The following is a 24,434-nucleotide window of genomic DNA, read 5'->3' as shown; positions in this document are numbered from 1 at the left end:
CGTCTTGAGTCTCTGTAGCTTGCGAGGAACGTTTGAAGAGTGCATTTTGGCAGTAAAGTTAAATTTTGTTCCAGTCGGGCACAGCCAAGAAAATTGACGGGTCAACCCACGCAGCCGTAATTTCTTTCGGAGGCCATCAAGAGTCTTGTGCTCATCCTGTTTCCACCCTGGCTATTTCCTGTACCCACTACCTCTCCAAAAGTCACGTGATCACATTCCTGAGGCACCCAGCCCCATGCTGGCAGTGTGGCTCATGCACGGCAGTGTCTGAATGGTCTTGGGGAAGTCGTGGGTGAGGAGTCGTCCGTTCTCGCCTCCGCTTCCGTTACCGCTCATTCTGGTCAGGGTGGAGCAGCGCATGGCGTCGTTAATGGATTGCTGTTGGACGAGCAGACTTCAAATTAAAATCAGCGGACTGTATATGTTATGTAAATATCTGAAATTCTGTAAACAAATTTGTTTTTTTTTCTCTCTGAGTGTGGTGCTTGCAGATAATATATTTATATTTCCTGTAGCACAGCGGATTGCAATATTAAAAGACTTAGAGCCTTAGTGGTCGATGATCAAGAATCTGATTTGCATTGTCAGCTATGAGGCCTGGCACGGACTTGAACCATCCATTCATTTTCCGCACGACATTCTTTCATTAGGGTCGCGGGAAACCTGGAGCCTATCCCAGCAGCCTTGGGGCGAGAAGCGGAGTATATTTTGGCCTTGCCCACCATCCAATCACAGAATAGAAACAGAGGCATTATCATTCACAGTGTGCTTGTACCAATTGTGTCCAAATAATTGGAATTTGAAGCAAATGGCAGATGTCTTCACAATAAAATGAAGTACACGAGGTCAATTTCAAAGGCTATAACACTTATTTATATGTATGAAGTTTTCTTTTTACGAGGTTGCAAAAAACGCTATTGTGGATGGAATTTGTTTTTCAGGAGTCAAACCATCGATGCTGGCTGGCAATCAAAGTCCAGTCGTAACAGAGCAGAACAAAAAGAAGCTACGGCTCCATTCGTTGGTGTAATTGCTCCATTAGTCACATCAATGCAGGAACAGAAAGGTGAGGCAGAATTCTGTCCGTGGCCGCCGACATTTTGGGAGCTGATTAATTTTGGACAAAAGCACACATGACGTGGAGCGGCGTCAGAGAGCTGTGCTGCAACTACGGCTAATTGCAACACTTTTGTTGTCTTTCAAGTCCGACGCCATAAAGACATAGCAGATTTTCAGCAAATTCGCCAGCATACTGATCGAGCGTCCGTTTGCACGCTGATTAAAAATAGGTTGAAATAAAAAGACACAACAAAAAGAAAGTCCCTCCTTGTGTTGGCCCAGTTACGCTCTTTTTGCATTTTGAGAGAAAAGAAAGACTAAGGAGGTGACTAATGTCCACGGACGAATCAGGTTGTTGATGGACTAATCTCGTCACCTACATGAAGCGAAATTTTACCGGGCGTGAAATGTATATTACAAAAAAATCCATACTTTGAAACTTGAGAAATGCAATAAGAAGGTTCCTCGTTAAAGCGGTGATGAAACACAGGCTTGCCTTATGATATACATATAAAGGATGTTCACCACAATGGGCACTGCTTTGCGAGACAGTCAGCAAAAGAGCAGAGGGAGCAGGGGACAGATCTATTTAGAGTGACAGAGGTAGATAGATGCATCACTGTAATTCAAATCGCCTTTATACCTGTGCTTCAACATGAGTGTGTAGATTTGTACAGTATGTGTATGTATGAACCAGCAAGATCTTTCACACACATAAGTCCGAAGAACAGCCAATGGCCAAACAATAACAATGCGTAGTTTAAATGAACGTCTTAGAAGCTTCTATTCATTTTTTCTTTCATACATGTGGTGGATATTTATGTAGCGATTAAGATACCATTCATTCGCAGAGAGCAGATGATTTATACTTTAGTCTACAACTGTACTACAAATGAGCAGCAGACTTCACAATTCTGCGCTCCAAAAATCGCAAGCAGGTTGGAAGAACCAAAACACAAGTGGACAATCAGTCAGCACTAATGACAAACACCCATTTTGCCGACCGATGGACGAATAAAGGGAATGCTATAACAAGTCATGGATGTCATTGTGCTCTCTTTCTGAGTCATGGTTTCATGAACTAAAATGCATATTGTACACAATCTTGAGGAGACTAAAATTATTCCAGTGACCAATGGGCACATCCCAAAGTGACAAGCTCACTCTGCTTGGCTTTTAACCAGGAAATACAAGATAGAAGTTTTTTTTTAAATTCCTAATAAGAGGCATTATTTAGTAAATTCAAGCTCATCAATATCTGGCTTTTTAATTGTAGTGTATGTGACTGATGAAATTTTGCCGAATGTGACAAGTTCAAATAGAACCGTTTGCTGACTGTGACGTCATGATGTCCTCAATGCACACGCGGGACAATTTTGGGCTGTTTAGCGTTCAAACATAGGTTATACGTGTTACAAAAGGTCGCGAAAAATTTGGATTTCACAAAACAAATCCAACATTAAGCCCTGCAGTGTGAACGCAGACTATCCGAGTATGCCTATTCTTGTTTGAACTTAATTGGTGTTCCTGTTCCTGTTATTACTATCATTATTATTATTGGCATTGTCATTATGACAATTGTAAATGTAAAAAGACATACATTTCAGACCTCGATTTAGTCAATGCAAAAGTACAAATTCAGCTAACCGATGAATCTTTTTTTCATGTTTGCCTAAACAGGTATGAGGGCAATTTTGAATGAAGTGGGCATCTGCAGGCCATCAGTAACACGAAAACTTAGCGACAGAAGGAAAGAGTGGTACAGGAGAGCGTTGGCGCTGCGGTGGAAGCCGTGAAAGGCCCTACTGTGGCCACGGTTAGATGGGCGGGGGATGAGGAGGCGGATGTCATCATCATCATCATCATCATCATCATCATGGCTTAATCACTGCATTTCCTACCCCGTGGCTGTGCTCTGCCCTTATATCTTAACAGTGTTGTTGGCGTACAGGCCGTAGCTCTGCAGCTCTGTGTAGGGGGCGCTAGCACCACTGTCTAAGGCTGAGCAGTGAAAGGCCTGAGCAGCTGAGGCAGCAGCGGCTCGTGCGGTCGACACCTTCATTCGGCGTGACTCGGTCCTGGATTTGTAGCAAAACTCCACCAGCGCCACAAGCATTGCCAGGCCCAGGCCGCCGATCAGGATGTAGAAAACTCCGGCCACGTTGCTGAGGCTCAGAGCGCTCGTCTTGTCCTGGAGGAAGTGACAGGAGCCAATCGGTGAGCAGAGATACCGATGGAAAACATTCACGTTTACACACTCAAGATTGACTGAGGATGCTTCATTCGCACGTACCCACATGTACAGTAAAGTAAAAAAATGCTACACGACACGCTGTCAATAACATGTAATCGCTGGCCACAACAATAGGAACACGTGAACTATTTTAACAAGGACACAATATAGCTCCAATGCAATTTGGCCTTTACAGAACTAGCTGGAAACCGCTAAGCTAATCAGCTTGCGTTTAATGAGTGTACCTAAAGTTTTGACCAGCGTTGGTGAACATGTATCCTTCATACAGAGATACACAAATAATGTAAATGAGGTTGACAAATCAAGAGAAGTTAATGGACTTCACACACACATGCGCACGCACGCACGCTTCCACATACGCACGACATACACACGCAAACAAACAAATATTCCAAAAACAACATATTCAAGACCTGTCTCACAAAGCACAGTTTAAAATTTAACTGGATGTCAATAAAAGAGGGATATGGTGTCTTTAGTTTTGTTGCTTGCGGCAAGGAAAGCACAGACCCATTCAATGTCAATAGGTTTTCTCAGAAGCCATCTCTACAATGTTTAATCCTTTAACTTGTTATAAGTATCAATTTCTACACCAAGGATTTTGGCCACAGATTTGGACTTCATTAAGACATATTCGAAAATTCTTTAACCCCATTAGTTTTTCATCATTTTCTCCTCAAATATCGTCATGGAGGGTTTTGTTACTTTTGGATCAATAATGATTTAAAAAAAAAAAAAAGAAGCAGCACTGAACTTTTGTCTTATATCCGGGCCAGTACTACAGTAGCTTTCGCAAGCGCTCAATTTATCCGAGGCCTCAAAAGCCTGGATTTAGGGCTGGTCTAGGATCAGGGTTGTGCTGGGAGGTGCTGTGAGGAAACAAAATCAGGATGGAAACTAACCTTTCTTCCGGAGTCCTTGTTGCCACACTCCCCTTTATCGTACCACCATTTGTTTTTCAGTTTGTCTAAGACGGCTTGCTCATTGAGTTTCAACACCGCTAGGTTTACTGGGATTCTTCCAACCACAAAGAAATAACATAAATAACATATTATACCATGTTATTTTATGTTATTGATTCAGAAACATAGCAAAATACATTCACACGTTAATACTTGAGCTGGGCTACGGTTAAAGAAAGAATTAAGTATACATCACACGCATGCACGCCCACGCACGCACACACACGCACGCATAAATACAGATGGCATAAACATCATTAGGAACTTTGGAATCAAAGTGATATGCGTTAATACTCCATCTAGCTTGATGTGCTTGCTCCCTAAGGCAGTAGATGTGTATTACTATATCACTTTGGGTAACCGGCACACTGCGCACCTTTCCTCGCCGTTACGCTTACAGGAATTGAATTCATACGATCGCTGCACTAAAGTGGACAGCATTGTCGTTTGCGCTTTGTGTTCGTTTTTGCTTATGCTGGACTGGTATTGCAGTGAGGGTCTGCCGGTTGCCCCCCTCCCCGTCCGCGCCCACCGCGCACCCAACGGTGGCGGTAGGTTACCCGCAGGGTTTATCAAACCGGCTCTGACCTTGGAGTCCCCGCCCCCGCTGCCGCACTCTCCCTTGTCGTACCACCACTTGTTTTTCAATTTGTCCAAGAGGCCCTGCTCGTTCAGTTTTAACACTGCCAGGTTTACAGGGTTTCTTGAAAATAATATAAAACGATAGCCATTAGGAGACACTCTATGCCACAGATATAACGAGGTAAGAATCATGGTGGTGGTGATTATGACAACACTGACTTACAGTATGTAAATCATTGAAAACTCCTGCGTTTAGCTACTGATATGGAGCAGGAGCCCCGGCTTTAAGATGCACATGTTTGCTATATGTTAGTTGTACATCTGCAGTGGGCTGAAATGCTGGATGCCCGGAGAACAATCGAGTCAGGTTTTACCAAGCAGCGGCCTCGGAGGGAGACGCAGCGGACACTAGGAATGGAGATGTCGTGGATACGGACGTCTGTCTACAGATGGCATTTCCTCTCTGTGACGACAGCGTACGGATCGCTATGGGAACCCACAAATCAACGGTCAAGCCGAAACCCCCTCTTAGTGAATTACAGCTCACAATTCATTTATCGGCAAAATTGAACGTTAGTGGGAGGAAGATTTTGGCACCATCTGGTTTTGGTTTTTACTCATACAAACAAAATGGTGAGGAAAATTACGTGACCGGCTATAGATGAGAATCCGTCATCCTCACTGAAATCATCTCCTTTGCGGCTGCGCCCCCCCCTCTGGTGAGCGATTGAGAGTATTTCCTATAGCTGATAGTTGCGGACAAAGACACTCCTCCATTCCAAATCGAAAAGAAGAATCTGCCGTCACATTTTGAACGTGATGTGAATATTTGACAGCATTTCCCTAAAATGACTATCAAATCTGCTCGCCTTGCAGCGAGATATTTTAGCGTCCGTTCTTCTTTTCCAACCATGCAGGAAAGTCTTTAATCGCAACTGTGAGATTATAAAACAGCTGTAGGGAACACAGGCACAATATCCTCTGAGCTGGTAAAACCTTTGAATTCTTTCTCAGCCTTGTTCTCAGACACAAAGAAAGAAGTCAAGGTGCATGGACATGGATGGTCAGAAAGTTAGTTAGTTTGGTCTGCGGGTTCGAGACCAGCTGATGTTGATACAGGGAGGCGGGTTGGGATTAGCAGGCAGGCATGTTGGTGGCAGGAGATCAGACGGGACATTCAAAGAAAAACGAAAAGTATGCATCGTCAGTCATAGGAGTCAGCACCCTCTGCAAAAACAAAGAGTTATGAGAGAGAGAGAGAGAGAGAGAGAGAGAGAGAGAGAGAGAGAGAGAGAGAGAGAGAGAGAGAGAGAGAGCTTCTGGAGGTCCTCAGCAGATTTGCACGCTACAACGTACCTCGATATCTAGATGACTTGATGACTTTGAAAAAGATTTCAACACTCGACTGCACATTTGAATCCAATTTGATTGAACCACTGGAAGCGTTTCCTGTCAGTTTGATCTGACCTTTGGCTGCGAATCAAGGTGGAAGCCCAAATGAATCTTCTGCAATTTTGAATGAAATCTCGCCATATGGCTCCTTTCATTAAAATGAATGAGCCTTATTAGTTATGGATTAAAGGCTTCAGATACCAACGGCTTAAGCTCTCACTCTCCGCAGCAGCAGAGGCATGAATGGTTGTTGATGTAATGCAAAATGGCAGCTGCTGCACTTGGACATCGACGGCAGAAGAGCATTCAGTCCGCATTATCATTAGTTACATCAATTACCACACGTAATAGGGCACATATTCAATTTGGTTGACTCAACACTCGCTAGTGTGAGGCCTGACTTAAGTGGGTAGGTGGCAGTGTGGAACGTGCTCCTCTTCACTGACCTCCTTTGAGGGCTTGTCGGTTTGAGATGAACACGTGGCGTGCGGTTGCATTTCATGCCATGAGATATATATGATTGCGGTCGCATTGGGAGCATCGTTCATTTTTAACGTGCATCCGGGGATGTTATGTGTAGCTGGATGAATAACGGGACCGCTCAACTACACCTAAGCAGGCCTTCACAAAGTTGAGTGTATTACATCATGAAGACACAACTGTTGAAAGAAAGGATGGGCCTGCGCATAAATAAATGCCGTGACGGCGTTGCTGCGCAAAGATTTCCAAACATGCGTCATTTGGTAATAATGCGATACGATTGAAATGAAACAAAAGGCATTATGGATAAAGGAAAAAGACGTGATTCAGCTCATGCATCAACTTCCATCAAGGCATCCCTGAGCTTTTATCCGGCGTTGCCGCAGGGTCTGGGTTTTACCTGAGAGGAGATCCCTTGGGAGTGGCAATGCCATAACCTTTCGAGTCCAGATTCCCTCCTACTTTCATAGTGTCGCAGGGTTTCCTCTGCTCTATGTATTCATTCATGGTGGATTCCAGCAAGTAGGCATACTTTCCCTTGGATTTACGAACTCTTATGACACCCTCGTCCGTGGTCTTGACGAACACAGATGGGTCGGCGGCCTTCATGTAGGACCACATCTTCTCAAACACAGCGATTTTAGATCTCTGGTGGAAAGGATACGTTTTAATCAGAAAATGCATGCAAAAACAATGACGATCATGAAGAGCGAGAATTTGGCTTTCATCATTGGGTCGTTTCTAAAGAACTGTGACAATGCAATGCGCACCCGAACAGGAGAAGGAAGCCCAAGATATGACACGGCAAAAATGAAGGAAACGCTATCCTCATATCATAAAGTTTTCTTTTTGTGCTGTTTGCCCTCTTCCTCTGCCGCCACTTTTGCTCTGGAACGTGGCCTCGCTCGAAAGCTAATGTCACATTTAATGGCACGTTTTTGAAGTGCTTGGAATGATTTACATGTAAAACACAATTCATTACATGACAAGAATAATGATACCAAAACCACTTCGGAGAGAAGCGATGTAAAAAACTAAATACAACAAATCTAAGGCTTTTTCAAAATAAATTTAGAAACTGAACGTCGTATTGCAATACCCGTCTTCGTATCGCAATATATCAATATTATCGCCCAGCACTACTGCTAACACCCATCTGATTCTCTCCACTTGGTTTTAGGGTTGGGGGAGCTGTGTTTGATGTCTCACGTCGGAAAGATTGTTTTTTAGACGATAACGATGAAAATGGTTAGGTTACAATCACACTTTGTACTGAGTAAGATCCATCAAGGTTCTCACCCTAAAAAACTCTTTTGTGGAGCCCGCATCCAGTGTTCCATAGGCAATCTCTGTTTGTTTAGCCAGATCTTCTGCGCTCTCTATAGGAGACACCATCCTCTCCACTGTCAGGAAGGCAGCCAAGTTGGCTGTATAGGATGAGATAATGATGAGGGTGAAGAACCACCAGACGCCTCCAACAATTCGGCCAGACAGAGAGCTAAAATCAGAAGGATGACATCAGAGTTGGTCTAAAGTCAGACAAAAAAAAAAGGTTAAATATGGAGCACTTTTAATCTTCTCTTGAACATTCATAAGATTGTTGAAGCTATTTTGATGAGCTACAGATTAGCCACAGGTGGGAAAAAAATGATTGAAGTCAACCACGCCCCACTCATCAATCCTACACTTCGAAATAAAAAAAATCAGAATAAATACGGTAATACAGGAAAGAACGGCAATCTCGGTGGATCGTGCAATGTAGTTGTCAAAACAGAGCGCTAGGTGATTCTGAAGAACTGCTAAAAACCTTCAGATCAAGGCGCGGAAATAGATAAACACTTTTGGCTCGTGTCAAAAGTTGTTGGAAGTTGTGGAAAAGAGACGCACCAAAGGGGTAGCTTGCTTGAGAGACAGACAGTCTGGGAGAGAAATGACAGAGATTAAAAGTAAACTTCTGCTGCTGCTGCTGCTGGGCTGTGGAGATGCCAGTAAACAGCTGTCTAATCCTTTTCCTTCAATTGCCCTTTTTCTATCTTGTTCTTTCTTTGGCTCTTCCCTCCATCCACCCACAATTTCCGCTGTGCCCGCCTCTCCCTGTCTGCTGATGTGCTGGAGGGCTAACAGGGCTTTGTTGTGGTCCACACCTTGGCACAAACACTGACGCATTCAAGTGTGCATACACTCTGTCCCAGTTGGAGTAAGCCACTGCGCGAGAACAACCAGGTCACCGTTTTCATCGTTTGTGTGCGCGCGTGTGTGTGACAGCAGTCTTCCGCGTTTGTTCAAAGAGGAGAGCACCTGGCACACCCAGAGCTGTTTGTTCCTTTTTGTTTCTTCCCCAAGCCCGTTCCGCGGAGCCTCTCTTGCTCTCATCAAACATTAGTGCGGCAGTACTCCCCTACCGAAGAGCCTCGGTAAAGCTAAGCTGTCTCATTACCGGAAGGGAACACCTCCAAGTAGGACTGTAATTTCTTAGTCTTTTAACAGCTATGATTAATCAATTATTCATTTCGCCTCCTTACTTTTTTTTTTTTTTTTTAATTTGATTTCACGACGAGAAGAAATAGTAATGGAAGAAAAGCTCGGGTAGCGCTTATGCGGATATACTTGTGGATGATGAAGGTTGGGATGTTTAATTGATAAGTCGTTTGGAAGGCATTCTCATATTCAAGAGTAGGGAATTGCAAATATCAGCAGGGGAATAAAACAAGCTTCCTGGTGCATGATGTTTATGAAGGGAGCGAGGGGGGGACAGCAGGGTGACGGCGTAGCAGCAAGGAAAAATAAGCAACGACCCCCACAAGAACTGAATGCAAACTGGGGACTTAAATAAACTTCACAGTTAACGAGGAAACACCAAACAGCTGGAGAGAGAGAGAGAGACGAAAGGCAGGGGAAGCTGATTGGATGACACGAGGAGGGCGGGTAAACAGGCAGGTGGACAAAATCATACTAACGAGACATGGACAGGAAAGGCAGACACAATGGAATTTATTGACAGACACAATTTATTGAAAACAGATAAATTAGAGTGAAATAGACAATAGCAAGAAAGTAAACTATTTTCAATGGCTTCTGCATCTTAAGGATTATCAAACCATCCCAACTAAAGCAGGGCTTTTATCTTCAAAATAACTCAAATTTGCAAACTTGAGCTGCTGAGGAAAACAATGATTTCATAAACATCCCATCCTCTATCTAAAGGTCAATATTTGCATGATACTGCATGAAAAATAGAGTATGGAAATGTTGCCGCCAGTGTGCCGCAGCTGCAAAAAAAGATGGCGGCTGCGTTCTTGTCTTCATTTGTGTACATGGATCACGGCAGACAAGAGCTGGAGTTGTTTGCTCTTCAGCGCTTCTGATCACGGATGCTGTCTTTGGCTCATACCCATATCTCCATGCTGACAAGCAGTGAGAGCGCCAGCACTCGTGTGAAACATTCCGGAACGGTAAAACAAAATTATTTGGCAGAAATATGATAAATATTGGACTGTAGCTGTACCATTATACTTTCATATACTCGCAGAGAACCTTGCAGTGCTCTTCCAAGAACATCTTACTGTTGCCATGGTAGCATGCACTCCAAACAAGCACAGCTGAGCTGAGAGTCTTCAGTGATCTAATTTTTCTGCCTCGCTTTCTCTAAGTCCAATAAGAGCAACAATTCCCGACGTGCAACAGAATGGCGAAAAAAAAAAGCTCTCGGAAGGTCTTCACTGATATCAGGGGCGAACAGATGCCCGATTGACTGATAAGCCGTTAACGTGCCATCACAGTTGACTGCCGCAAACCCCACTGCTGCCTTTAAACAAGAGTGTGACTGTGCTCTAAATGCAGATTAGACGAAGTGCACGTCTCCAAGGGGAGGCCATCTTTGTCTATGTACAAAGTGTAAAAACCCCACTGAGATTGTGTTGGGGGGGGGGGGGGGGGGGGGGGGGCATCCCGGTCGTGAGCGTGCGTGCATGTATGAACACAAGTTGCCCACAAGACTTTTTTTTTATTCTTCAGATAAATAAAACACAAGCGATGGCGCGAACCAAACTGCACTCTCTGTATGAATAAATCATTCTTCCCCGATTGCTGTGACAGCAGCTCACAAATGCGGTAATTATGCAACTCGGTGAAATGTAACTCAATCTAACATGTTCCTAATTATAATGATATTAAAAGCAATAACGTTTGTGCAATTGAGATAAGCAATTTTCTTGATTGAATATTCAATTTGTGCTTCTCTGTTTACTGTCAGGCGGTAAGGACAACTTATACTGTGTCTTATGCGACGATAAAATTTTGGTAGGCAAGTTGAAATAAAGCAGTGAAAAACTCGCATGTAAAGGCATTATTTAAGATTGTACATCATTTTAGTTTGGTTACCATTAAAAGACTTAAATGCTATCCATCATTTTAGTTTGGTTACCATTAAAAGACTTAAATGCTATCCATGTGAATGGTGATGTTTTCAAGGATACTTGCTTTTCATTACTGCATGTGATTGTTTTTTCATATTTGAATTTTATAAAAGTGAGGGAAAAAAAATAGTTCAGTAGACTCAGTACACTTCAGTACACTTGTGTGCATGCAGCTCAATCAGACACGTGTACTTCAAAATGTTTGCTCAAACAACCATGTTTAGTTTTGCTATTGTCGGTGAATAAAAAAAAACGTTTAATGGCATATTAAAGTTTTTAACGAAGCATGCGTTAAATAGAACATACGATCATAAAGACAGAGTGTTTTCCCTGACCAAGAAGCATGTTAACCCCCGCATTCATATAAAACATAAAATACATCGTTTGGAAGTGTATTTTTTGAAACAATGCTTGTTGGAAAAGAAAACAGAACAAAACAAAAAGAAACAAATAAAACATCACATACAGTTGCAAAGCACAACAGAGCACACAAACAAAATGGGCCAAATCCTCACACGCCTTCTTCAACTTTTGACTGTTCTACCGTTATTGACTCTTGTTTTGAACTTGCCGTACCCCCAGGTGTTGCAAATTCAAGGCACTGATTGCACTGTGATAGTGTGTTAGCAGCATTTCCATTAGTGGAAAAACAAGTCTTGGCATCATTATAGGCAATCTCAATGCAAATGATATCAAAATGAAATTCTGCAATCCCGTACGTCCGGATTGGGATCACCTCAATCCCACAAAATGATGACGCTCAGCGCTCACCCCCACGGAGCGGTGCCCAACAGAGATGACGAAAAAATGCACATTTGCGCAACCCGGGTGTGCTGTGTGTGCTAGGCTGATAAACACTAAAACAATGGCTCGCCAAAGCCAATTATACAAATGCCTATGATCTAGACCAGTGGTTAGCAAATGATGCTATGTGTTCCCCTGAGGGTATGTGAAAGCATTCAGAGGGTACGTGAGATTTTAACGGTGATCCTGCAGTTTTCAGTAAATCCTAATTAATGATTTTAAAAGCTGCAGCAGGAACAATATCATTTTCTTTTCAGATTAAAAGCAGAGTAATTGGAGCATGCAGCAACATATTGCTGAATTGTTTAATAGTGACTCCTTTGCAGAATGTTTAATGGATTTCTTTTGTTTGGCACAAAGCACTTTTTAAAGCATTTTTTTGACCCCAAAAAAACTGCAGGAAGCAGAGAGGTATTTGCTCAAAAAATGAAATGTTTAACAAGAAACTGAGTAACAAAAGTAACAAATTCAAAACCGAAACAAACTCACGGGAGACAGCAGGGAACGGAGGCAGATTGGCTGGAGATATTCGGGGGTGATACTTGGACAGGTGGGCAGTGAAGATACGAGATGTGGAAGATGGTGAACTCGGGCAGTAAGAAGGAGGAAAAGACAATGACCCGACAAATAGCCGGACAAACACCGGGCCTTAAATACACACACAATCATTAGGAAATGCGCGACACCTAGAAGGAAACGGGAGGCGGGGGAAATGGATTCGCTGAGACACGGGGGCTGTAACACGCGGATGACAGGAGGAACAAATCACACTAACGACAGACGAGGAAGGAAACAACAAGAATAATAATTCAGAACAAAGTTAACCAAAGGCATTAGCCATCATCTAAACATCATCTCTAGACAGGTTATCCTGCCGGTGTTAGAATTGGTTTCTCCACTGCGGCTGCCTCGATAAACTGTTTCTTTCACAGACTACTGAGACTGCTGATCGGTTGTTAAAAGAATAAATTGTTAGGTTACCAATATGTCGCATTCATTCCTTTTTGCTGACATTTCTTCAATAATCCTGTTAATCAACAAACATTAAACTGGCTGGAGTCAGCAGCAGAATTACATGTCTGGAAGTATTCACACCTGCACTATTTGGTCCACTTTAAAGAGACCAGACTTCATTTCCCACAGTGTTCCGAGCTATTTTTATAGGTGCGACTACAGACAAATTCTGACATGGATCAAACAAACAGACCAAGACCGGTGTGGTTCGCTTCAAGGTCTGAATACAAACTACAACAAGCCATGTATCCACTGTCATCAGACGAAAAAAAAAAAAAAATCAGCTGTGAGTGATATACTTTTAAGTTCATTCGCGATCCTTTATCTTCTGTTTAGCTATGTTGCTGTAAGCAAACTGGGTTGGGAAATGTAGGATTAATGCACACATTTGCCAGCTTGTTCCAAATTTTAAACAGTGCATCGAAAAACTCCTCTTGCACTTATAACTATTTTGCAGCACTAATAAGTGCAAAAATATGCACAACAGGAATGCATCACATAGGAATTTATGTTTTTCTCCATTTCCGTGTGATTTGCATGCTTCTCTCATCATTTCTGTCCAATGGCAGCTGTGTTTACAGAATAAACTTCGGTTGTCAAAAATTCAAACAGCACCCAAAAAATGTTGGCTTTTGATCAGGACCAAAAAGTGATTTTGCCATGAGGGGCGGACGGAAGACCTTCTTGACTTGCACAACTGGTGGACCAGACAGCCAGAAAAACGAAAATAAAGTGTCATTTTGAAAGACAGATGGCTGGATGGATGGAGGTGTATGTTTGTGCAGGGCATTCCGCCATCTGCGGAGATAAACAGAAGGAAGACCCACCAGCGTGGACCGCGGCCTATGGGAGGCCTGACAGACAGAGCTGACATTTAGAAAGAGCAGAGTAGACTGAGAATAAATAGCAGGAGTAGAACTGTGTCTAATAAACAAATATGCATGCACACTGTACACATTCACGTACCACCTTAGTGTTTGGCTATGTAAAACCGAATGTCTACAAGCGTGTGTAAACATACTCGATCATCATACAGTTTGGGGACATTTACAGACACACAGCTACAGTATGTGAGCAATTAAAAGATTCAAAGAAAGCGCTCCCAGACTAATCTAAAACCCTTTCTGTCATTTTGCCATATGAAATTGTAATTGTCGGTCTGTCAGTCCTTTGGTGTATTTTGGCCCAAACTCCCGCCACCACAATTTTTTTTTTCTGGTCCGTCACTCATCAGACGCTGGTCTACTTCTGTCTGTACTCATACTAATTCTTTTTTTTGTTTTGTTTTAGCACTTATAGTTAAATTGACACAATTTCTGCGGTTTTACAGTTACACTGCAATTGAAGTGGCTATAATCAGTGTTGGGCAAGTAACTTCAAAACTGTAATGCATTATTTTGCACTTAATGACTTACATGTTAAAACTGTGCCAAGTCGTGAGGTGGCAATTAACATTTTTACTACTCAAACTTGAACCTAAGTTTACACATCCAAAATGACAAAAAAATCCCTTTAAATAAGAAGAGATATGAATTTATAGCCTCACTATAGCACAACTGACAAGACACGTCTGAAGACAAAACAAATGCAGCTTAATCATAGTAAGAATACTGTATTGAAAAAACAATATCACTTTCCTAATAATTCAATATGCACCAATTGGAGCAGTGCTCCCAAATTTGTTGTATACGAGATGTACAATGACAGTAAAAGCATTCTATTCTATTTACTGTATACACTTGTTGGTTGTGTTTAGGAAAGGCTTTGAGAAACAAATTTGTGAGTTTGGATAAATACAAAACCGACACAATAAGACTTTAACAGCTCATGATCCTATTGGAGCTCCATCTGCATTCACCTCTGTGTGTGAATGAGAGCTGTGCTAACTTAAGTAACTGGGTCACCCAAATGTTTAAGGGGAGGGCAGTTCCCTTAGGGCAATAGTGAGCGGGGTGAAACATTCACTGTGTTGATATTCTAGCACGCATAGCCATGGCCACCCTGTTATAAAAATTACTGTTAGAACAATTACGCACCTGCTCAATCCAAGTGTTTTCATAATAAAAGTCAAAATTACATGAAGTGCGTAGTCCGAAACAGACAAAAGCATGATTGTGTGCATATAACCGGAAACGACGAGCCGAAGAGAGAAGAAACTGTCCCTGCAAGACGCTTGGCAGAGAATTCTGACGCATTCGCCGGGAGAACTCCAACAATAAACTACATCGAGCATGACGAAGAGCAATCTCCAGACGGTTGCAAAGGTACGCAGATTGTCAACCTCACTCTCCCAAAACTATTTGTGAAGAGTAGATGCAAAGCGTAGCACAAGATGAAAGCATAACGAAGTTACGCCGTCATTTATTTCTGTTTTTCACAAGCAAGTTTCAAAACAAATTCTATATATAGCGCGACCATTTTAGATGAAAATCACAAGCTCGTACAGTCACTATTTACAGCTGAGATGATGATTCATGGTGTCAGATTTACTGAGCTGTCCTTTAAGGTGTGCAAACAAGGTTTGTTTTCGGTTCGCGTTCCAGGATCAAATACATGGCTAGTTTTACAATTTACACGTATAAGCCTCAAAAAGAATGTTACCTGAAGTCATGCAAATGTTTTACCATGTACTAATCCCGACACTATTGTTTAAGTAGGAAAATGTCATTCAAACCACACAAACACTTAAAACAACAGCGCGGTCCTTTGATGGCAGGTGGCCCGCACTCTAGATAAATGACACAGCCATACATATCCAATTTTGTATTCTTAAATAATGCACCCGAGCATGAATGTTTAAAGAGACAAAAAGCTCCTGACCTATCCTGTATCTGCTCGGCCAGACTCGCACGAGCAGCGATAATACTAATGTGATCCTTTCATTTCCCCCTGCGCGTCTCTCTGGAAAGCTCAGAATGTCAACCTCGTGTCTTTAATTTCAGACACTTAATGAGATTTTTAATTGGTGACCTTTGGAGAGTTTTTTTTTGACACTACGTATGAGAGTACTAATGGGAAGATTCAATACTCCCATCAGGATCTTTCATGATCACGTTTCAAAACGTTACAGTTAGTATTTGAATGAAAGACAGAAACGGGTCAGCGGTGGAGATTAGAGGTCTTACCGCGGTGAGATGTCACAGCCTTGCTGCATGAAGGCCCCCAGCGAGAACCAAAGGGAGTTGAAGATGCCAAACTCATTGGTCTGCTCCGGACTTTGCTGGTTAGTGTTGGGTTGGCTGGTTGTTTGGCCTTGCTGCAACCCGTTGGAGGCCACCGCTTGACTCGGGCTCTGCGGCTCTCCTCCTTCCTCATAGTCGTCTGCGTGCCACTCGTACGGGCTGAAGCGACTGACGAGGAACAGCACGACGCTGACGCCGATGTAGGCAAACACGATGCACATCCAGATCTCGTAAGCCAAAGGGTCCAGGAAGGAGAACACTCCAGGTTTTGATTTGGTGGGCTTCTTGATCATGATAGAGATACCCAGTGACATGAAGGGCTTGGAGAAGTCGATGACTTCCTCTCGGACTAGGGTGATGGTCAAAGGAGCCACAGCCACATCTGCTTTCTGAAAGAGAGAAAGTACATAATACTTTTGTTGATTTTGGTCCATGTAGCATCCACTTCCACCTGTGAGCCTGGAAGGGGGCTCCTCCCACCTGTGGTCCCTTCTGAAGGTTTCTGATTTTCCCCAAATTGAGGTTTTTGAGTTTTTCCTTCCCCGTCTGGGAGCTTTGACAGGGGATGCTGTTGTGCGCCTACACCGAAAAGATGTCTCTGTATGACTTCTTTTTCAAAAGAGGTCTCGACATGACATCTGTGAAGCCCTTTGAGACTTCAGTGATTTAGGGCTATGCAAATAAAATGTGATTGATTTGATTTAACCATGTGGGCGAAATGACATGATTTTTTGTATTTTTAATATAAATACAACTGCTCGGTGTTGACTTGTGCAATTGTCTGTATCCATCTTTCATACCCACAATGTTATTTATTTATTTATTTTTGATTTTAAAACAGAGCCTTTTAGCAAGTCTCAATATTTATAAAAATGCACACTGAGACAGCGACTTTTTTGTTATTCCGGTTGAAAAACTTCACATTGAAGATCTCTGGTCAATTCTTTAGCTACAACCTGATGTATTTTGGTCTGATGAAACATAATTGCCACACTGGAAAAAAAAAAAAAAACCTTTGGCCGGCAGCATTCTACACCATGTTGTTGCTGAAACGAATGTTGCAACAATAAAATGATTTGAAGTTTTATTTTTTGGCACAGCTGGATACGAATTCGTCCACGGTGAAGCTATGTACTCACCCCATACACAAGTTCTCCAACCATGCCGTTCCACATTCTGGTGTCAGGGTCTCTGGCTCCGTACTTGCCATCGGAAACGATCTTCAGTTTGTACTGGTAGCCGACATGTTTGGCTATCTCCGCAGCCAGCTCGACAATGTAGCCCTCGTACTTATCGTTCCCGACAAGCTGCTCGTGTTTCTTCTTAAGCATCACATATGGCGATTCCTGATAAATACGGCGCATAAAAGGCAATGAAATGATGGAATGACTGAAATGTCGAGGATAATCATAAACTTCTGATACATAAAATATCTGGATATATGGTTATGGCATAAGCTACTGAGAGCGTGGTTTGGCTCTGTAAAGCAAGACCGTTTTTCAAGTTAATTAAAGCGGTGACAGCATTATGGTTCATATTAAAGCTGCGCGCAATCCATGCGGCACAATAATCCATCTGAAATCTTGTTGTTTGGAAACGCATACTATTGAATTGGAAACACATTTTGAACTCCGTCTGAATTGGATGCAGCATTAATTAGATGATATTACATAATGTTAATTAGGCTGTATCCTTTGAAGGTACAATGTGCAATTCAGATGCAAACAATTAGTAATGACAACAATGTCACATGGGCCAGCGGGGACCGTGAGGAGGCAGAAGACAATATAGATGATTAGAAAAGAAAAAAAAAAAAGATTAGCGTACGTACAAGTGTGTGTGAATTGATTGTGTGGGTGTATGTATGTGTGTGTGCGTGCTTGAGAAATTAGTGTCCGAGCAGCCAGGCTGACCTCTGTTCCTACATCTGTCTGTAACAGTAATTATAAGCCACATTTGTGCACCCCGCACTGATTGGGTGCCATGAGATTTTATTGCTTCCTTTACCCCTCTGGCCTCATGTTGCCTTCCCCCCCCCAAAATGCATTTCAAATCAAATTCAAGTCCGAAAAAAAATTGTCCATTAACACACGAACGACCACATTTTCCACGAGCTATATCTTCTGAGGTGAACAAATGCAGATGACATATTTCGATTAAAGGAGAAGAAAGGAGTAATTAATTTGTTTGCCGTCTCAGTTCTGCTGTTCTTTGTGGCTGAGGTGATCATTGTTAGCCTGCTGGTAATGAATCAGCACCCATGAGAGAAAATGAAGCAGACTATGCTGTACTGAACTTAAAGCGACAGACACGACACTCTGGAGAATACAACCTGTACAAACAAAGCTACGGTCGCTGCTGCCAACTGCTGACAATGTAGCTTGTAATTTGGTGTGCCTCGTGTATGGATGTCAGCATTTCAGTTTGTCTTCATTTGACATTCCTTTATATTACATTTTTTTTCTCATTATCATTCGAATCTAACTGTATGAGCGAGTCTGCATGTTCCTGTTGAGAGTGAGTCCAGATTCTCCAAAGGGCTCTGTCATCTTGCCCGTTTTTGTTTGATTTTTACACACTTTAGCTGGGCCAACAGCCCATGCATATTGCCCACAATTTACTGTGGATTTAATCAAAATAGCAGCGAAATGTTTACGTGGAATGTGTGTGCCGAAAAACTGTCTCTTCAATTGTAGGTATTATTGCAGTTTTTAAAAAAAATTTGCAGAACTTTGAAGTTTTAAAGTCATTTGTACTAGTGGGGTTGCCAAATTGCCGTGCCTGGCAACCTCCTATGCTTGCATACTAAAGGATGCCATAAACAGTGGATCACAAAGCCCAGGTTTTTACTGTCTTCTTTCTTAACATAAGCTATAGGTAAAATCCCTTACTTTTCTCAAAAATCAAGTGGCACATTATAATTCGCAATGTCTTATGCGTGGATGTTGAATTAAAGTTGAATAAAGTTTATCTCATTTGATGTACTGGTTTGTTTGTAAACCGATGCGGCTTATGAGTGACTCATTGGTAGTCGTTGATATTGCGCAGAACAACACAGCATGCCTAAAGATCCAAAACTATGATATATTTTTTTTTAAACCCTTCAGTGACATTTTGTAAGTCTAAAAACACATCTAAACTTTAGGCTCCTTGCAACCGGAAAATACATGTGTCTCTTGCAATTAATTATTCAAGATCAACAGTTGAACAGCATTAAAAAAAAAAAAAATCACAGCACAATTTTAGAGTTTAGAGTGGAAGAAAACTCGTGAAAAATATATTGAAGGTGCAAATGGTACATTAAAGCAACTCTGCTTCTCTCTTTGAGCTGTACTGCTCACAGCCCGCTCGCCACATTGTAGTCAGGCATAAAGTTGCACCTGCGTGGTGGTGGAACAGCATGCGGCCTCAAGCAACAGCTCAGACAGCAAAAAGAGTCAAAAGGTGTAAAAGCTCTGCCTTGCAACTCCCCTCAGCCTAATGAACACGAAGACCTAATCTCTCATCTTTGCTTTTGAGATAGAGAACCAATTTCTGTTTTCCATGTTGATTCATACCGCCTCATACTAGCTCTCTATACCTACCACACATCATGACTTCATTCTGTCAAATTTCTCTTCAGGAAAACACTTTGTTGGAATCCTTCAACCCATCAAGCTTTCCAGCAGAGATTAGCTCCACACAAGCTTCCTCACTCTATCGCGTGAGTCCTTCAGAATATCTCAATCTTTCTTTTGACTCGTCTAGAAAATGGAGGCCTGGATTTTTTCCAAGTCAAGTAATGATACACGCACTGATTCCCGCCCCAAAAATATCAATACTAGAAATATACCAAATGTAAAGCCAATAAATTCAGAATTGGAAATGAGCTGCAGGCATCTTTAGACAAGAAATGATATCAAATTTTCCACTGGCAGAACCTGAGAACATCCTGTTCCTGCCAAGATAAAATTACGTCTTCACTGTGTGCGTGTGTGTGTGTATATGAATGTATATGCAAGTCGTTGCCGCTGTCCCAATTGGGTGAAGGGATGCATGGTTCCATTTTACACAAACTCACCAAGATAGTTGTGACGATGTAAGTACGGTTTTGAAGCCCATATGTGTCATTACTCCCCCTCATGAAGCTTGCGGTGGTCACATACTTCTCATCTTCATTCCAGTAGCCCACCTAAGAAAAGGATGGTGAATTACTTTCTCAAAGTTATGAAAAATACTACCTAGATTTATAGGATAAAAACACACAAGAGCCAAGCACACAATGCTTACCTTTTTGGGTCCTGATGGAGCTAGTTCCATCACGCTAACAGTGTAGTTGGTTCTGCGGCCTTTCTCGTTGAATTGAATGTGACCAGTCAGTCCATCGATGCGAACCTGAGTTTTAGTCCGAAATTGGCATCAAGTTAGCAAAATTCTTATTTATACTGTAGGTAGAAAATCAAGCAATTTTCTCAATGTCACCAAAATGTATTGGTTCACAAGCGCCGGTGCGGCATACGCCCGAGTCCGTGGTGTCCACCTCCCTAAGGGGGTGAATGACAGACGTGGCGTGTGGTCGTGTACAGTGCAGTGTTTGTCTTGGCGGCATGATGAAGTTAATTGAGCGAACACAGCTTCATTCCACAGTCTATCCGAAGGCAGATGGCTAGATCGACACCGAGCGAGCCTCTGCACAGCCGTTCTGCAGACTGAGCCTCAGGCTGTCCGTGTACATCCATACTATTACAGTCTGTGTTCTACATGGTGTCAAGGCTTTTCTGAGTTGCAGAAAAAAAATTAAGAAATGTATTTTAAATGAGAATTTTACCCATCTGTTACTTGTTTCTGCCTGTTGATAAGAGTGCACGCTTATGAGAATGTTTCAGTCTCACAGCAAGTCCACTGTTTCATTTTGTATTGCCAAATATTACGTTTCTACACTCAATTGTTGATGTCATATTCCATGATTATCACAGCTGAGTGTTATTGCCTGCAGACATTGTTTACCAGCCTTGATGTCACTTTTGATACTGCGGACTTTCTTGCGACTCCATGTGAACTTTAGATGACAGAACCAGCCCTAATTTGCTCAGCCAGCCTCAACTCAGGATCTGTTAGCCCATGTGCCACTCACAAATGGCTGTATGACTCTCGAGGTTTGTGTGTTTGAATGCAAGGCTTCTATGTGTGTGCACAGACCTGCTGCAAGGCTCTTTGGATGTCTATGCCTTGACCCCATGGAGCTGGTGGGTTAGCAAGGCATTCCCCAGCATTGCCCCTCCGTGAGATGTCTATCCTTTGTCTCCTTAAATTCTGGAAGGCTGTTGACATGACTTTTACACCATCGTATGTCAAAGCTCCCGTATACTATGAACACAGAGAATATAAGCAGAGAGGAAGACAATTAGACCAAGAACGATGCGGACACATCTAAAATCAACATTCCTTAATGCCATCCATTCATCCATCCATCCATCTTCAACCGCTGTATTCCGGGTTGGGGTCGCAGGAGCAGAAGCTTGAGCAGGGAAGCCCAGACTCTCCCCAGCCACTTCGCCCAGCTCCTCCTGCAGGATCCCCAGGCGTTCCCAGGCCAGCCGAGAGACATAGTCTCTCCGGCGTGTCCTGGGTTGACCCCGGGGCCTCCTCCTAGTGGGACATGTGGAACACCTCCCAAAGGAGGCGTTCGGGAGCATACTAATCTGATTCCCAAGCCACTTCGACTGGCTCTTTTAAATGCGGAGGAGCAGCGGCTTGACACTGAGTTCCTCCTGGATGACCGAGTTTCTCACCCGGACACCCTGCGGAGGAAGCTAGTTTTGACCGCTTGTGTTTGGGATCTCGTTCTTTCGGTCATGGCCCACAGTTTGTGAACATAGGTAGGGGCTGGAATGTAGATTTCTCTTCACCACGACAGACCGGGATGCGGACGCCGCACTGATCTGCCTGTCGATCTGCCACTATCCTACCCTCACTTGTGAACAAGATCGGAATCCTCCACTTGGGGCAGGACCTCATCCCAAATTCGGAGAGGGCATTCCACCATTTTCAGACTGAGGACCATGAGCTAATATTTGGAGACACTGATTGATCTTCATCCACATTCCTTAAATGACGGCAGCAAACAAGTTTCAAATAAAACAACTCAAAACTTCCATTTTCTTTTAAGAAAAGAATTGCAGAAGTAGTCGTCATGACAACAATTTGATGTATTCTGTGAGTTTAGCATGCGTCAAAGCAAAGATTTACTGTTTATATCTCAGCAAGGTCTTACTGTTAATCACAATCTTATTTTATTGAAGATAAGCAAACTACATTAATCATCATGCTAGTTTGTCAACTATATTACATTCAAATGATATATGGTCTTTCACTCATATCGTGCTTCTCTACGAGGTACTCAAACAGCTTTACTTTGACTTCTTGCACCACAAATATAAACGAGGAGCAAATTAAACTTTGTAATTACTTTGAGTCCACTCTTGGGCATTTTGGAATCCTTGTTGTCAAATTCCATCCATTGCTGGACAACTCTGCTAACACTGGGCTCGGAATTGTTGACCAGCTGGAAGCCGGTAATGTTGGCTCCACCCTTCCGCAGGTCTGTCAGGTCAATGTCCAGGAAACCCTGTGAGGGAAAGGGGACAGACACGGAGGGTGAGAGCCACGGGCAAGAGAAGGTGTGCTCATCGGCCACAATATTAAATGCTCCTGCACAATTGAATGATGCAAGAGCCGCACGAACAGTTCTGACACCGAACTCTGTTATGGTGGGATTAATTATCAATAAGACATACAGTACAGTAACAGGCAGATAAGAGGTGCGATATGTTAAGTATGTTTGGTAACCCTTAATCCTAAATCCTTAACAATAAGTACCACACAGTGTATATCAATCTTAACAATTTATTATTATTAAGTCGGTCATTTGGGTGTCAGGATCACTCCTGTTAAGATTCCAACGATATGTTGTAGTGATGCTATTCATGACCAAAGTCAAGGGGCCAAATCATAATTGAGTAACAATGATTTAAGAATAAAAATGTTGAGCAAACAAATGCAGTACAAGTAAGCTTTTGAAAAAGCTGAAGAAGAAAAATAAAAGACAGAGATGAATATTGCAATACCCTATTGCATCATATCGATCGTGAATTATTAATATCATCCTGAAAATGACATACACCTCTTTTAGACTTGAAATGTAAGCTCATGTACGACACTCACTGTCTCTCCTCAGGGGCAAAAGTAGTGCGAAAAGATCATTTAAAAACAAAAGTGACACGTGGAGTTGATAGAGTTAGCGGCTTTGAAAAGATTCGACCCTTACTGGCCACTGTGCACAAAAATCAAGCTTTGTCTTCAGCCAGCACATAATGGGCTTGACTGTAATGATACGTGCAACGTGTACTTCCTCCCTATTATGTGAGGAAGGCTATTTTAGAAAAAGGGACAAAGGGGAAGCAGTGTGCCTGTCGGGAAGAGGCAGACAGTTGTGACTGAGTGGGAAGTCCGAGAGGAAGAGTTTTGACTGATGAGAGGAGAAAGTGCTTCTCTGCATTGTCTGGCAAAAAAAAAAAAAAAAAAAAACTTTCCCTGTTCCCTCTACTGCACGCTCTGATATTTTTGTTTGAATCCAAGGTAAAGCTTCCCTCGGCTCTCCGCGCCGCATGGCGAACGGAACTACTTTCCGATCTCAGATAGTGAATACACAATTGAGCAGTATCGTGAAGCCACTAGAGCTGGCTGACTGAGTAGCTTTATGCGCTACAGTTTTCATGAACGTTTGGGTCTTGTGAAGGTTGGCATGGCAACAACTGCAACATGAAAGCCAGTTCATGCTTCAGTAGAAGCAAATGTCACCACCTGCTCCCTAAAGTGTGAGCATGCTGCCAGGTGCCCTTTTTCCTGCACTTTAAGAGCGAATATTTGGGAAACATCGGCAGCTGAACAATGGCTGGCAAGTCTGCATTGGGCATTTGGATTTCATATTCATTTGTATTTACAATAATGTCACATTTTTATGTCTTAGTTCAAAGTGGATTACGAATTGGAAATGCGAAAGAAATGAACAAATCTGGTGGATTTGAAAGGGGGTTTAAGAAGACCTCATGATGACCAACATATTATTTTTTTTACTGTTGGGATACCCGAAGGAAAAGAACATAGCGGCTGTATCGTCATGGTACTAGGTTTGTTAATCACGCTGGTACTGTGAAACAGTAATAAATAAATTAAAAAAAATAGAGTATATTGAGAAAACGACAAATTGCAAAAAAAAAAAATACAAATTAACCCCCATGACTCAGATTTC

The 24,434-nt window shown here is 42.5% G+C and overlaps 1 protein-coding gene across 5 annotated transcripts in view; it reads right to left on the bottom strand.

Moving 5' to 3' along the window:
* gria1a (glutamate receptor, ionotropic, AMPA 1a) overlaps window positions 1-24,434 on the bottom strand; it is a 48,328-nt gene continuing 23,894 nt past the window's right edge. Inside the window, exons 6-16 of one of the 5 annotated variants that reach the window (XM_088430690.1) lie at window positions 22,593-22,751; window positions 21,323-21,490; window positions 20,414-20,518; window positions 20,205-20,315; window positions 17,284-17,490; window positions 16,088-16,533; window positions 8,029-8,227; window positions 7,130-7,377; window positions 4,864-4,978; window positions 3,116-3,250; window positions 1-378 (exon numbers count right to left, since the gene is read on the bottom strand). In XM_088430690.1, coding sequence (XP_088286816.1) covers window positions 211-378; window positions 3,116-3,250; window positions 4,864-4,978; window positions 7,130-7,377; window positions 8,029-8,227; window positions 16,088-16,533; window positions 17,284-17,490; window positions 20,205-20,315; window positions 20,414-20,518; window positions 21,323-21,490; window positions 22,593-22,751 — 2,061 coding nt within the window. In that variant the 3' untranslated portion in view covers window positions 1-210. Of the gene's footprint in view, window positions 379-2,960; window positions 3,251-4,215; window positions 4,331-4,863; window positions 4,979-7,129; window positions 7,378-8,028; window positions 8,228-16,087; window positions 16,534-17,283; window positions 17,491-20,204; window positions 20,316-20,413; window positions 20,519-21,322; window positions 21,491-22,592; window positions 22,752-24,434 lie in introns of those variants that run through there. The other 4 variants (XM_088430692.1, XM_088430693.1, XM_088430694.1 and 1 more) reach the window with 4 other exon arrangements.

Source organism: Hippichthys cyanospilos, chromosome 13, assembly GCF_059441005.1.
Source record: "Hippichthys cyanospilos isolate Australia breed blue-spotted pipefish chromosome 13, RoL_Hcya_1.0, whole genome shotgun sequence".
Classification (NCBI taxonomy): domain Eukaryota; kingdom Metazoa; phylum Chordata; class Actinopteri; order Syngnathiformes; family Syngnathidae; genus Hippichthys; species Hippichthys cyanospilos.
The sequence above is the reverse complement of the archived record's forward strand: the minus strand, read 5'-3'. Positions and strand labels throughout refer to the sequence as shown.